Below are 15605 nucleotides of genomic sequence, written 5' to 3'. Positions count from 1 at the left end.
CTGCTATGTAACTTTACTCCAAGAGAAAGACGGGCATGAAGATTTGGAATGCTTTCTCCATATGTTAACTTGTGTTTAATCACACTCGGCATATGTCTTGCTGTGCTGCAGCTAAAGATAGACAGTGCATTGCAAATTGGTTTGTCATTTCTGAACACACTGTGCTAATTGAGTACTTCATTTGGCCAATTGATTTTTCTTTCTCTTTCTAGAAGAATAAAATTAAACATTTAGTTCCTTGTTAAAATAAAGGCAGGACTTTTCATGTAACAGCACTGTATAACTTTTGATCAACAGAGAATTTTAGGTGGAGTTAAGAAGCCTTCTAATTCTAGCTTTATGTGTGCACTGTTTCCTCTGTGCTTCAAAGACAGGCAATAGTGTACAGAATCTAAACCAGAGATAACTACAAAGGGGAGCTGGAAGGACTTCATTGCTGCGTAGGATACACCTTTTGTTCTCCTATTTATTTTTTTCGCTGATGTTCCTTGAAATGTTATGATTAGAGAGACTTGAAGTGGAGTTAGAATTTTTTAGTTTCTCTCAGTGCTTGACCTTAACCACTTTTTTTTTTCCCTTATACTTTTTTTCCCATTTGTATTCCAGTGATCAGGGCGAAATCCATAATCCTGCTTGATTTCAGCTGTAACAAACTTAGGCACACATTCTTATGCTACTGGTACCTTCAAAATCCACAGGTGGGGGGATAAGAGAAATATTATTGTACCAATTTCTCGTGAATATAAAGATCACTAAAATTGATGTATTTACTTGTTGATTGAAACTGACATGGTCATTTATAGAAATGTGGTTCTTATTCAACATCACTTATGAGATAAAAATTGTGTTATTTTCTTTTACCTTTGCTGATGAACCTGTTTTTAAGCTGGTGCTTGCCAGATGGAAAAGAAACGCTTTAACATGCCAGTCTGCAGCACTGGAGCTGATGTAGTGAATGTGGTTGGTACTAGGAAAGGCATGTTTCCACCATGGTCATATTGGATAAGGACGGAGACCTCTTTCAGCTGGGTGCCTCTGCGAACACGTTGGCAGAATCCTTCACTGAAAACATTCTAAGCTGAAAGCTAAAACAAGCTCTGGTTGTACCAGCAACTTCTAGCTTTTCTGAAAAGATAGGCTAGCTTCAGAAGAATGTCCTCTGAGCACACTGGGCACAGAGCTGTGTTCTACTTTTAAACTCATATCTATATACACTGCTGCACATTAGCTTTATTACTGTCTCTGTCTTCCCAAAAAAGCAGAGTTGGCAGGATCTCTGTATTCCCTCAATGTCTCTTTAGTTCTCAGTCAGCTTGACTTACTTCACATTCATTTGAAGCTCCAGTTTACAACTCCCCTAATAGTTTTAAAAACAGCTTTTGTGATCTTTACCTCTATTTTTTGTTTGCTACACTCTGTATTCTCTCCTTATGAACCTGAACTGCCACCTTTTTCCATGCTTGCTTTAGATGGTACAGGCAACAAGCTACATTTAGAGGAGCAAGGTCCCGAGCCCATATTAACACAAGTTAGGCCATGTATTCTGTTTCCATTGAGCATTTTCTTTAATACTCTATGGAGAGATGCATTCGTTCTCCCATGTCCACCCCTTTCGCTGTGACTGCAGAAGGATGTTGTGCAGAACAAAGTGGCGTTGTGTTTTAGGTATGGAAGAAATTGAATTCATGCAGCTCATGTTCAGAGAAGATTTCATCAGTGACAGCTATTTTGGTGGGAACCTGCATGGAATAATAGCTACAGAAGAGCTTCACTTTGGTGAAGGCATGCACCGGAAAGCCTTCCGAAGTAAAGTGATGCAAGGCCTCGTGCCAGTGTTCAGTCCTGGCCACCCCTGTGTTCTCAAAGTGCACAATGCTATCACATATGGGACCAAGAGTAAGGATGATCTAGTTCAAAAGAACTACACACTAGCACTGCAGGTAAGCTTCCCCTGTCCTTTGTAAGCAAGAATTGTCGGGAAAAGCTGTCTTGCAAGTATTCAAACAGATGATCTGTTAAATGTTTTGAGTAATATTCCATAGGCATATCTGTAATATAGGAATGCTATGTCCAAAATACTGCAAGAGAGTATGCGAAGATATATGCAGCTGAAGCTGAACCCTTGGAAGGCTTTGGGGAAGTACCAGAGTGAGTATATATATATTTTTATATACATATACACGTATATATATTGCCCTGTGCCACAGCTGCCTACTGACTGCTACTGATTACTAAAGAAGAAGAAAGAGGAATCCTGAGAACAGTGTTACAGCTGGAGTCACGACCTAAATAATACTGAGTATCAAGGTGGTGAGAGAGATTCCATTCCCATTAGAGAAGGATAATGAGTAAAGGCAGTAAATAGCAGCCAAAAGGCATGATTTTGATATAAATTTAGAGGAAATTATTCATGTTAGTGAAGTAACGCCAGTAGGTGATACTACTAGTGTCATCTAGTAACAGCAGTAGGGGATAAGTCAGGCCTTCCAACTTTCCATTAAAAATGAAATCTTGAGAGAAATACTGATCATTCTGAAGCTGGTATGAAGTCACTCCTTAGGCAAGTTTTCTATGTACAGAGTCTTAAGCCAGAAAGCTCAACTCTGATTCTAGGTTTTCCCAAAGACTGGTTTATTTCATTTCAGAAGTTTTCCATTTCCCGAATACGTGTACATCGGACCAATAGCTCAATACAGGTTCACCTCTGCCTCTGAGGCTGGGAAGTGGCATCTTGAGGATTTGGTAATAGATCTTTTTGAAAGGATTTGCTGTTCCAGTGTCAGGCTACTGTGTAGAGTTGAATTTGCAATGGATGGTTGAAATTCCATCTGCCTTACTTCAAGGATAAGACCTACATGCTTGACAGCAGGCTAAATCTCCATCTCTGTTTAGATGACACAAGATCTGCTCAGCTGCACTGATTCCCTGAAAAAAAGGACCTCTTAAAACACAGCCTCTGGAATGATTCCTTAAAGCCACCTTTTCAGGATTAGAAATAGTGATGGAGATGGCAGTGAAATCTTTTAGGGAAAATATTTGTGCAAGTCAGCTTCTTTTCTGGAAATATATTGCTCTTGGTAAAATATGCGTTTGAGAGATTTCTCTAGGCATGGGGTATAACTTCTAGTTTTGATACGAGAGAGAGAGCATGTACCCTATGAAAACTAGAAGTCTGGTGCAAATAACAGCCACATGGAAGGTTCAGATCTAGTGCTTTATTCTAAAAAATTGGCTGGAAGACAGCAGATAGGAGCAAAAAGAGATGATGTGCATATGCTTTTGGTTTGCTTTTTAATTTCAAAATTTTAAGGCTAGATTCCTTTCTTCTAGCCAGCCCTTGTCAGACCAAACTTGTATTTAAAAGAGGGTATATTCCTTGCAACATTTTATAAGATAAATAGAGCAAGAGAAAAGTTGTCCACTTTCTCCAGAGTTAGCTTTAAAGCCACAGCCTTAGCCTATCTGTGCATGTTTGACTGTAAGAGAAAGCTGACAAAACGATAGAGAAAGCACTGCCCTATAATAGTCAGTGGCCTGGCAGCTAGACATTTATAAAAGGGCAGGAGGGGGGGGAGAGAGAGAGATTCTGTGGTCTTGAGGTTACTTATGATACTTCCACAATGGAGTAGTACTAACATTTCTATTAACCAGTGACCCATTTATTTTCCTTTCAGTGTGCAGTGATATGGAACTGTATGGAGCCTTGTATACTAACAAAAGCTGTTCACTTTAATGATACTGGTAGAGTTAAGCTGATATCATACCTTGAGTGAGTAGGTTAGAACTAGACAAGTGCCTACAGTTGCAGTGATTGTTCCTTAGAAAGAGAGTAACTACTGGTATAAAGGCCATTTGTACTAGTTTAACTGCATGTCCTATAACAATAAGGGTAAAATGTCACAACAACAAATAAATTAATGGTCAATAAAGCTTGATTGTGGACTAGGACTGGAAGTCTTCTATATAAGTGCTCTGGTTATATGTGGTTCTCTGTCCCATGACTAATTCTTCTAGACTTTCTTTCAGTGTATATAGAGCACATATGTACATTCACGATTCTGCCATTTCCAGAATCCAGTACAAGTATGTCTGGAAGCAACTATACCACCCCTTTGGCACCGTTGCTCTAAGAGATAGGACTGTTTGTAAGAAAGCAAGTAACTAGAAACCTGTTTCATGGTGACAGTCATTTCCCCTGTTTGTTCTGAGAGACTGCTAGGAGCTCTTGTGAGCTAGCTGATAAAATACGGTTATGTTCTGTTACCAGCTCCAGCTGAATGGCTTTCCGAAATGACCATATCTCAGAGCATTATTAAATTCCACTCTAATATACACTGATGTCACTTTTTTGCTTACTCTAAGGTTTTAATTTTGGAGACTTATACTGTAGTATCAGAGTGCTGCCTAACAAGTATGCTGAGTTTTTCTGGTGTAAGTACAAACAGAAGACGACTATCTGTGAGGTAGAACACTGCTTTCCAGACAGCAGGAACTTTGGTAACCACGAAGTTCATGTTGCTAGTGAGACAGATACTTCCTTCCAGACTATTGTCATTATCACTTCACATTCAGTCTTTCTCTCTGAGAAGACCATGAAACCCCAAGCAAAATTTTATTCGATATTGGACGTGAGTTTTTGGCATGGTGCATCTTTAGACATAAATGGACCTAGCCTGGATTCCTAGAAAACTTTGTAAGTCTTTCTGGCTAAACTAGCTCGACTTCTAAAGGAATAAATTAAGACAAATTTTTTCAAGTTTGCAATTTCCTGAAAACTTCATACAGAACTAGCTGAAGTTTTCTGACCTGGATCCAAACTTTGCCAAAGTCCAAGAATCTTCAGATTCTAGATTTTCACTTGAGCCAACCCGTCTTGAGAATCTGATGATCTTTCCAGAGACTTTTTTGTTTCCTCTTACTTTTTGGTAAAGTTGTTGCTTTGTATTTTCATTATCAAAAGTGTTTGCTAATTTTGGATGTGTCAGGTTTTAGAAGGCTAGTCTGAGAAATCCTCCACTTAACCTGGTCTTGGGCAAAGCTCTTTCTGGAGTGGATCAAATTTGCAGGTGCTTAACACCTCACAAAGACTGAATCATATATCAGTCAGCCTGAGCAACTAAAGCAGTGATACTCTGAAATAAGCAAGCACCCTTTATTGTGCCGAGTTTAGGTGTTGGGATGTAGTAGGACAAAATTAGAAAGCATGCTTTGGAAAAGTTTACATCTGAGTAAATAATACAAAGAAATAAGCACATAGAGGATAATGCAATTATGTTCTAGAGCTACCTAGAAGATCCCAATCTTATCCAGATGTCTCCTAGCTTGGTTTAGACTTGGTAGCTGTTCATTCACTCTCTGAGATCATTGGCCACTTTGTCTGTTTGTTACTCCTTCATTGACAGAACTCCCTGGATTTTATTAGTTTTTATCCCTTGATTTCAGGATCATTCCTATTTTTCTTGTTCATCGCCCTGCTAATAACATCCCCTATGCGACAGTGGAGGAGGAGCTGGTTGGCGAATTTGTGAAATACTCTGTCAGGGATGGCAAGGAAGTAAATTTCCTGAGAAGAGACTCAGAGGCTGGCCAGAAGTGTTGCACCTTCCAGCACTGGGTGTATGAGAAGACCAATGGGAACTTGCTTGTCACTGACCTGCAAGGTGAGTTGTCTGAGTGGGGGCAATAAAATGGCTTTCCCATGATACAGGCTGGTGACCACTCACAGTCAATCCCCGTAACTCCAGAACTTGCAGAGACTTATTTCTGAGCAACGTTATTCTTGGCTTTCTGTGTCCTGTTGGCAATGCTGAATGTGCTCCTTCCATAACCTTGTAATGGGTAGAGTGGGCAGCGTCTTCTCCAGATGCAGACAGTACCCTGGCCCTGTGCCTGTTTTATACAGCATCTCATGCATATCAGAATAAAAGATAGGAGAGAGAGTTAGGATATTTTATTTTCTAGCCTCTTTTAAGTATGCTGTGTTTATTTGTGTGTGTGTTACCCTAGGGAACAGAAAGACATTAATTAATTGCCTACTGAGGCAGCAGGGGCTAACGTGTATAAGCTATGCAGTATTATGGTGTTTATCTAATCAGCAGAGAAAGGGAATTTTTACCTAGCTTATGTTCTTGTAAGAAGACAGTTTGGAAAAGAAAAAACAAATCTTATACTCTTAACGGGAGAGTTGTTCTTCCACATGGGCCCTTAGTAAATCAGGACACTCAATATCAGTCAAGTCTGGCTTACTGTCTCACCTCCCAAAGGTTAATGAAATGTCTTGTGAATTGAAGACTTCAGTTGTTAATAACATCCTAGTCCTTCACTTTTTCTTGTATTTAAATACTTACCAACAATCTCTCAACAGTGGAATGCTCCACATTCAGGCCCTGGCTATGTTCGAAGAAACATGTTCCTTCAAAAAAAGAATGGTGAAGAAATGCCCTCCTCACATTTACTAAATGCTGCCCTTAAACTCCTATGGGCATGACTCCTCCTAACTGCTGAAATGCTGGGCCTGTACCCAACACAGTATGCATAGATGTATTAGAAACAGAGAAAGACAGACCCTTGTTAAAGAAAAACAAAAAAAGGTGGAATCTTAGAAAATATCCCATATTCTTTAACAAGAGAAGGCAGGAAAATTAGCAACAAGACCCCTGAAGTAATTTAAAGGGAGAAGAAAGAACAAAATGCTAGCCTGAGGGAAGCACAACAGCAGAAATGGTATCTGAGCCTCTATAATGATGGCTGCCACAAAGGACAATATACCTGCTGCTGATGAAGAGAAACATCCTTCCTCTCTGATCATCTTCTCATATGAGTATCTAGGCTGCATTTTTCAGGCATACCAGTTGAGATTTCTGAGGGTATTCTCCAAGGAAAATGGTCTTGAGACCATTGTTTTCCTGTACAGAAAAAATTGCACACTGCAGGACTGGATTTTGCCTATAAACAAGTCAACAAAGGGACAGGTTAAAAAACCTGAGTTTTTGGAAATACTGAATGAGAAAGGGATTGTGGATCTCTCACCCAAGAAGTAAAAATAAGGTTGACTGACCTATTGCTATTTGATTAGCAAAGCAAATATGTAATTCCTACTGATAAACATTGTAGTCCCAGTTTGCAAAGCATCAAAACCACAAAACCCATAAATAAATATACACATCTCAGGGCAGGTGCATAAGCAAAGGTTTTGTATGTTTCTTAAAATGCAGTCATCAAAGTGTAACCCCTTCTTCCCCCCCACTGACTGTCTAGCACAGGAAACAAATTGTGCTCCATTTATCACCTTGCTGTCTGTAAACTACTGGTATGAAACTGACTTGTAGAAATTGCTAGTGATACAGAGCACAAACGTCCTGTTTTTAATTGGGGTACTTTAAAATGTTTTGAAAAAATGGTGACAAATAATTAAAATTAAAACATGAATCAATAAATAATATTTAATGCCTCTATATATGGTGCTCTTGAATCTGAAGATATTCCTAGAAATTCTAGTGTAACATAAGCTCTCTGTTTCCTTGGTGCCTTGTAGGTGTAGGAATGAAGTTAACTGACGTTGGCATAGCAACACTGGCCAAAGGGTGAGTGAAAAATTATTTCTCAACAGCATGGTTTTGCTTTACACATCAATCTTTTCACAGTGTAAATATGTTGGGGGAGGGTGCACTGGAATTTTATTCTTGCTTTAACTTTGGAAGAAAACAGTCCTCATCTGACTCTCTTAACTTCTTTTTGTTCGTATTTATGGGAACCCACCTATAAGGGAAACATTTATTTTGTTCTAAAAGGATGGGGCTACACTGTAGATTGGGCTTTGCTTTTCCTTCATGCCTCCTTTAAAATAGGCTTATTCAAAGGGCATTTCATGAGTGAAATGAAGGTCTCCAGTGACTTACAAGCAAGTAAGGCACTTTACTTGGTGGTGCATCAGCTGAAGGAAGGTAGGGCTGAAAATGCAGGGCCAACACTGGCTCCAGCCTGGGGTACGATGAAAGACCTGGTGTTTGTGCTGTCCGGAGCTTCTGACCATGGAGGAAATATCTCAAACCCAGCATGCTGTTGGAGCCAGAGCTCCAGCTGGGCTTGCACTCACTAGCACCTGCCCCAGCAAATGCAAATACAAGCACTTACACCGATCTAGCCCTACTACTAGATCCTGCTGCCAGTAGCTGAGGTGACCCTTCTCCCCTTCTACTCTTCCACTGGAATAAGAGAGGATATCTACCACAGTACTGTGGAAACTAGGGAAGGATTTGCCCTGAAAGGGCCAAAGTTTGTATTGCCCTTTTTGCAAGGAATTTAAAGGGATGCTGCAGGGACTGCATGAGAGAACACAGCTGAAATCTCTCTTGCGGCCAGCAGAAGTGCCAAAGCTTTAGAAGATGTATTTATGACACAAGCTTTTATAGGGACTCTTTTCTCAGTTTAGAACTCTATGAGTTAATTTTTCTTTCCATAGCAGGCAGTGACCGTAAGCTTTTCTTGAGCCCATGTTCTTGTCAGCTGCATGGGTGGAGGGAAGGTGTCTGTTTAGCTTTGTATAGGCCACTTACCTCATAAAAAAAGAAATGTGTTAAGAGATTTGATGGTATCTCTTTCCCTTCTCTCTCAAAAGCAGTAATTCTGAGCTGTAACAAAGGATCTGTTCATAACATTTCAAGAGGCCTGTTTCCTAGTAGTTTTGCAATGGCTTCAGGTCTTTTTGGGAGACTTAAGCGTGTGTGTAAAGATATAGGCCTTTAATGTTCTAACTTTCTTCCACTTCTCTTAAGGTTCTGTTAATTAAAGCTTCTAGTTATGCCACAGGCCAAAAGAACAATTGATAGGAATAGGCAGTGTAGGCAGTCATTCAAATCAGCTGGCTGCTGGAAAGGGAAAGGGGATGGGGGTAAATGCCTGTGACCAATGCTTTAAATTCATATTCTCCTTTGAGAAACTGACAGGAAAAAGCAGATCCAATCACATGTATTCAGTCTTTATACTAAACTGGAGCTTGTCTATATACCCATGGTACAGGGAAAAAACCTCACAGTATCTTTTAAATTATTAAAAATTTGACCCCAGAATATTCTGGGAAAATCCTTAACATTTGCAGGCTGGCATCCATTCAAACCTTCCATTGATTTACTCTTTTAGCTGTGGATCCAACGTGAAATCAGTTGAAATGAAGTTGCATCATCCTGTTATAAAACAAAGAAGTCATAAAAATTTTATTTAGGCAACACTGTTCTCTGGAATCAGAAGATTTATAGAAATGCTTTAATGGATGTTGTTGTCCAGCTCACTATGGGAAATTACTCCTACAAAAACACATGTTGGACTAGGGAAGAGGAAGGTGAAGTGAGAAAATGAATATACAATGCAAGCTGTAGTAAGGATCACCTCAGTCATATATAAGGGAATATAATTTCCCTTCATGAACGACCTCTTAAAAATGTTGAGTATCATTTTGTTTGTCATTTAGCTAATGATATTGCTACAAGACAACAGATTTTTCGTGGTCCTGTGTTTTTCTTTCATGCTCCTTTCCCAGAAAGGACACCTCTGCATTAATATCTGCAGTTTGATTTTTAATTCTGCGAGCCTGGTTGGGGAAAACAAACAAGTACACAGGATTCATCTGTATTGCTGGCTGTTGCTGCTTTTGGTAGCGTGCAGCCATGCTGATGAGAGGGTGTCTATCTCACGTGTTGGGGAGAACGTACATAGTCCTACTTAGCTAAAAAATATAGTATGATACTGTTATGATTTTAACTGTGCTGTTAGAGAAGATACAAAGCTGATTTTCTGGTATAATTGCCTATAGAAATTCTCAGAGTTTCCTCAACACTCTTTGCAGAGGTAATGACCTCACTGATCACAGACAGGTCCTCTGCCTCCAATTCTTCTAAGCCTGGGCCAATCACATCAAGGCAAACCAAAAATGTCCTTGGGAAATACTTCTGTGATCCTTGATGAATGGAAGAACATTCATATTGTTCCTGGTTGGAATGTAAATTAAATACAGTTCTAATTTCACTCTAAGATTAAACTTGTGATCAGGGGAAAAAAAAAACCTGAAAAAAAAGTCCATCTCCCCCACCTCCGCAATGCTCATAGTATAGTCAAGCTTTCAAATAATCTAATGTCATAGTACAAACTGTTACTGATGAATTTGCAAAAGCCAATATGGCAACTGTCATGAATTACTCATGGCCATTGTTTATCCCCTGGTGTTTCTTGTAAACCAAGCACAATAAACAGCATATATTAAAATTTTGTACCTATATTCAGCATTGCTCATTGCTGTTAATGATTTTTTGGGGGGTCCAGACTTGTATTCCAAGTCTGAACAAATATTTCTGGATGAGCATTTATATATCCTTTGTCTTCATCTTTCCCCTCCTTCCTGCAGAGGCTGTGGAGAGATTGATGTTTTCAACAATTAACACTCTTCAAAGTAATTCTGATCTTTTATCCTTTCTACGTCTGTTTTACCAGTGAATTGGAAACCAAACGAACCCAAAGCAAGGGTCATTTATTCAATGCGCTGAAGTAGCTGCAATACAGTTTCTGTCAGTAGAGGGCGAAGCCTAACTAGAAACTGAAAAGCCTGGAAAGTATTTTTAATGTAGCCACTGGGGCGCACCAGAGTCAGGCAATCAATCCTTTAAATAAGCTATTTAGTAGATTCTTCCGCGAACGTAAACAAAAATAATACAACACAGTGACTGGCTTCTAAGTGCAAACAGTGAGCCAGTTTAGAAGCTGTGCACGAGTGCCCAGGTATTTATCCAAGAATGGTAAACGCAAAGATGAAGGAATCAGGAACACAGTGACCCATGGTCATGATGATTAACAGGAGTGCTGTTTGGCAAATGTGGATCTGAAAGTCTGTCTGGTTTCAGGGCATTGACAAATTTAGTTTTACTCAACATGGCAACAAGAGGCATTGGGGACTTTAAGCCTGGGGACAAATCCAACATTCCTCCTTCAGATTTAAGGAAGATTTGGTTTGGGCCAACCCCCAACTGTCAAGTTTGGGAGATGGAATTCTGTCCGGGTTTTATTTATCAGTCATCTAGTCAGTGAATTAATAGCGCATGCTGTGCAAAATAACAGATTCTTATGTTTCAAGGCTTGGAATGGTCAATAGTTTGGTGTTATTGAACACAAAACATATGAGAGCGATATGGGGTGTAAAACTTAGAAGCCATTCACTAATGGAGACTTTCCCCCAATTACACATACCACAAGCTATAACAGCACAGAATGGTTTGAGTTAAGCTCACCAGTCCCGCCAAATTACAATAGAGCCTTGGTCATTAGGTCTGTCCAGACAAAATGATGCAGTCTGGAAGCACATGAGGGGGGCTGTGTGGAAGCAGTGCCTAACAAACACCAAACAGCTGGGAGAACTGATGCAAAACTTTGGTCTCACATCTGTAGATTAGTTTTTCTGTGGCCCGCTATAAGACCTGGGGCTGTCTGCACACTGCAGAGCCAAACTAGGCTCATTCGTGCCTCTCAACTTCCAAAATGGACAAGGAGTGTTACCTAGGCCACATCTGTAGCCACAAGATCAAATGCAAACCTATTATTTTAAGAGAAGGGAAATGAGGATGGCTTGATTTAGGAGCAAAGCTAGTAAAATAAAAATAATCACGTGGTTTTAGTATAAATGTTCTGTCTCTTGTTCACAAGATATTTATGCTCTTTTACTGCAAATATTTCTGGCATTTGTTGAATTCTAAAGCTAAAGTTAGTTAGCAGAGCATTCAATTGTTCATTTAAAGAGTCTCTTACTCATAGTATCTGCGCAAATGCTACTGTTTCTGCTCTTTGTTTAGATGTTCCTTCAAAGACACACAGGAAGTGACAAATACCAAACACAGATAGGAAAGCCATTTAGACAGACTTTTATTTACTTCATGAGAAAAGTGGATGTTTTTTAGGTCAACTTTTTCATTCCAATATTATTTCCACAAAGAAATGAGTATTATCAGAATTTTATAGCATGAGAAAAAGACATGCAGAAATTTTATTTAGCTGCAACAAAATGGCTACCTAGGAAAAAAAAGAGAGCGAGAGCAAGCACGGTCATTTTGCAGCCACAAATTAAAATAGTCAGCATTCAGTGCAGTGAAACTTCTCACCTAATTGGTAGCCCTGGAGGTTACTTATCATTAATATTTCTGCCAGAACACGCCTACACAAAGTGCAGGAGAAATGAAGCCTCTCGATCAGTCTTGGAGCAGAAATGGAGAATTTTGGACACCAGAGTAAGCAGATGCTACGCAAAGGCTGTCTGCACAGAGCCTCATTCTCTCCTCAGACGTTGGCAGCTGCATCTGTGTTACACACACTGCTGCAGCATCCAGCAGTGACACACCGTGACAGTGGAAGGTGCTGTAACAACAGCTGTTGTTGCCACTGGCACTCACTGGAAAGACCCAATGGTTCATTGAGTATTCATGATAAATTAATAAAAATATTTCAGTCTAAGTTATTGCTCTTTGCTGGCAGTGCATTGCTCTGCTTTAACCAGTTTCTGGAGTCAGGATCAATGCTTGATATAAAGAGATGTTCTTGCTGAGCACAGGCATGTTTGCCCGTGGAACTTATGTTCTGCTGATGTGTCTGGAGCGTACACCTGTTGGCTCTGGTAAAGGAGCTCAAGTATAAAGGCTCAAGTCTATTATTTCTCCAAAGCAGTGAAAGAACAGTTCTTATCTTACTGAGCTCCAGGGTATAGTTCTGAAGTAACAATGGCACTCCTCTTAAACTTCCTTTGGGTAAACAAGCACATAACTTACTTGGGGAGGAGAGGAAAAAAAAAATTCTTAACCCTTTGAGGTTCATCTGGCTGTTTATAGCAAGCTAGCTGAGTGGTTTCTCTAGAGCAGGGCAGGCTTACTACCTGTTTAACTTAGAGGGTAACCTTGTCTGGTATGAACAGCTTCACATGACAAATAATAGTAAAATACATTTGGAGCTTTATTTCATTGAAATACATATTTAACATTAAAAAACTCTGACTTCAAAGAAGAATCTGAAAATAAAATATTGGTCTGAGAAGACAAAAAGGACTCCTAAATACTTATGATGAGAAAGTTGAACTCCAAAATAGTTTTTCTTATTGAAGTTAACCACCAGCAATAATTTACTTCCTTAGAAGATTAAGGTCTGCTGTTCACCTGACAGTTATCTGCAAAGTCTTCATCATCATGGCTGCAATAGCTTGTCTGAAATCATTTGGGATCCATCCTCCATGGGTAGGCAATTGTGACAGTGTTTAAAAGCAGCAGCAAAATGTATAGATGACTTTTTTTGGCTGTAAGGGGGACTGCCAGTATACATTACCATTTTGGTATGTGCCCGAATAAGCAATAAATATTACCTTTTAGATATACTTGAGAAACTTTCAGATTTGCATTATCCACCAAAGAGATTTCTTTCCTCCTAGGGTGGAATTACTGATGCTAGGAAAGCAGTCAGCCTGAGATTTCAACTTTTCTATTTCTTCTCTGTAGAGGAACAACAGAGCTGCAAAATAGGACAGTTAGATATAAATGGAGGCAGATATCATCCCCTTTTGTTGCAAGGTATTTTATTGTATTTTCACCACTGGCACCATTCTTTTGTAGAAGAAAATTTGGCAAACTATGTTGCAATAAAGATGCTTGTCTGTCAGAAAGAGTTTGACCTTCTCAGAGCAACAGTGTTTTCTTTAGCACTATGCAATCTGCATGAGGAAAGAAGTTCTCCGGAATGCTGTGCAATGAGCATGCTGTGTTAATTTCAGTGCTAAATCTTGTTTGTTTGTTTTCCGTGCAGTGATAACTCACAGTTCACATCTGAGGACATTGTACGTCCGGTGAACCAAGAGATTAGGGTAGAACATGCACTTATTAAGGTTACCAAAAAAAGAGGGGAGCACCCTGGCCTTTCTTCTCCCTTCTCCATCCTGGTAATTTGACCAAAAATTACTCCTTTAAAAAGCAGATGCAGCTTTTAAAAAAAGCTGATGCAGCTTAAAAAGCAGGCACCAGAAGGAATGTCAGCAACCAGTGGCAGGGTGAGGAGAAGAGGGATGTACATGCTCTGCCTACTCCCTGGTTTCGCTAGCCCACTGAAGAAGGGAGAGGTAGCAGTGGGAGATAGGGTGGTGGCTTGGGAACTGTGAAGGCTGGATGAGACTGCCTTCCTCAGGAGTGCTCCTTACATCCTTCTTCCCCAAGAGGCTTGGCTCTTTGAGATCTTGTAGTCAAGCCTGGGGGAGGGAGGAGCGTAGCACAGAAGTTATGTACATGTTTGGATGAAAACAGCTTCTGGTTCTGACAACACCTCATGCAGCAACCTTGGCTCTTCATGGTAGTCAAACGAACTGTTTATAGAGAGTGATGTAGAATGGATTTCATTTATGTATTACTGAGACAAAGTTAGACAGCAGACAATTGTGTTCCCAACTAAATGAGATGAAAAATAGTAGCCAGGACACAGACCACAGAACTATGCCTCTTCAACCCTTTTCCCTCTTCTGTCACTACTTATTACCTGGTTTCCTTCACCTCTCAATGGCCCAGTTTGATTTTCTGTGGCAGAGTTAGTGCTTCTCAAAACACCATGGGTGGAAGGGACTTGCTTAATCTTTTCAAGTTGCTTATGAGTCAACAGTCATACTCTGCCTCCCTGTGCTGAAAATGAATCTTGAAATCCCATTTGGCTTTTTTTTTCTTTGTCACTACAGATACAAAGGTTTTAAAGGCAACTGCTCGATTTCCTTCATTGAGCAGTTCAGAGCCCTCCACCAGTGCAATAAGTACTGTGAGATGCTGGGGCTGAAATCTCTTCGAACCGCTCATCAAAAACAGAGGAAAGCAACATCCATGAAAATCAAAAATCTACCAAACTCATCGACTATAAAGAAAACAGTGCCCAAGAAAGCAAGAGAACCTAGAGACTTCATTTCTTCAGACCACTGAGTTGCACTGTCCTATCTTGTGAAAACTCCTCTCGAGGATATGTAGTAGTGATAGGCACCAATGACCTGGTGGGGGGATAACTTTAGTCTTTTGCCTTAAGACATTATTTTGAAGTCATCCTGATGCTGATGCCAGCAGCAAAGAAAGGAGCTGATTCTATGATCTTGGTACCTGAGATTTAACACCGGGGCAAGGTTTTGAAGACAAACTAAGCCATCTGCCTGGATTATCTTACAACCGTTCTATGTATTGGTATCTGCGCATTTTGAGTCTTGGACATTGAGTGCACCACGGGTCACTGGAGAAAATCTTCCCTTCTGTGTGTCTGTGTCTGTGCCTGTGACCCTGTGGGTTCAGCTGCTACATTAACATCAATATATTTAAGTTGCCACTTAGTAAAAGTTTTGCACAGTATTGTTGCTCAGGCTGCTATAGAAAAATTGTTTTCTTTCCCAGATTTTTACATATTGTAATCCTACTATAATCCTATTCTTGTAATTTTTTCTCCCACTTACATGTCTTTTAATACAAGAGAAAGCCATTCATGATTGGACATATCTGTCCTCTGCCCCCCACAAAATTAGCTAGCATCTTTAAGGTCATCACAAAATGATGTCATCAGCTTAAAGATGGGCAACT

General features: G+C 39.9%; 1 protein-coding gene across 1 annotated transcript in view; it reads left to right on the top strand.

The window, feature by feature from the left end:
* The window catches only part of ALPK2 (alpha kinase 2), a 33593-nt gene extending 18241 nt beyond the window's left edge, over positions 1-15352 (top strand). Inside the window, exons 6-10 of the mRNA XM_050913646.1 lie at positions 1666-1940; positions 2060-2148; positions 5443-5660; positions 7535-7583; positions 14732-15352. Of these exons, the coding sequence (XP_050769603.1) occupies positions 1666-1940; positions 2060-2148; positions 5443-5660; positions 7535-7583; positions 14732-14966 (866 nt within the window). The 3' untranslated portion in view covers positions 14967-15352. The remainder of the gene's footprint in view (positions 1-1665; positions 1941-2059; positions 2149-5442; positions 5661-7534; positions 7584-14731) is intronic.
* The last annotated feature ends 253 nt before the right edge of the window (positions 15353-15605 follow it).

Source organism: Gymnogyps californianus, chromosome Z (genome assembly GCF_018139145.2).
Source record: "Gymnogyps californianus isolate 813 chromosome Z, ASM1813914v2, whole genome shotgun sequence".
Lineage (NCBI taxonomy): Eukaryota > Metazoa > Chordata > Aves > Accipitriformes > Cathartidae > Gymnogyps > Gymnogyps californianus.
Note: the sequence above shows the minus strand (reverse complement) of the source record. Positions and strands in the feature narration are given on the sequence as shown.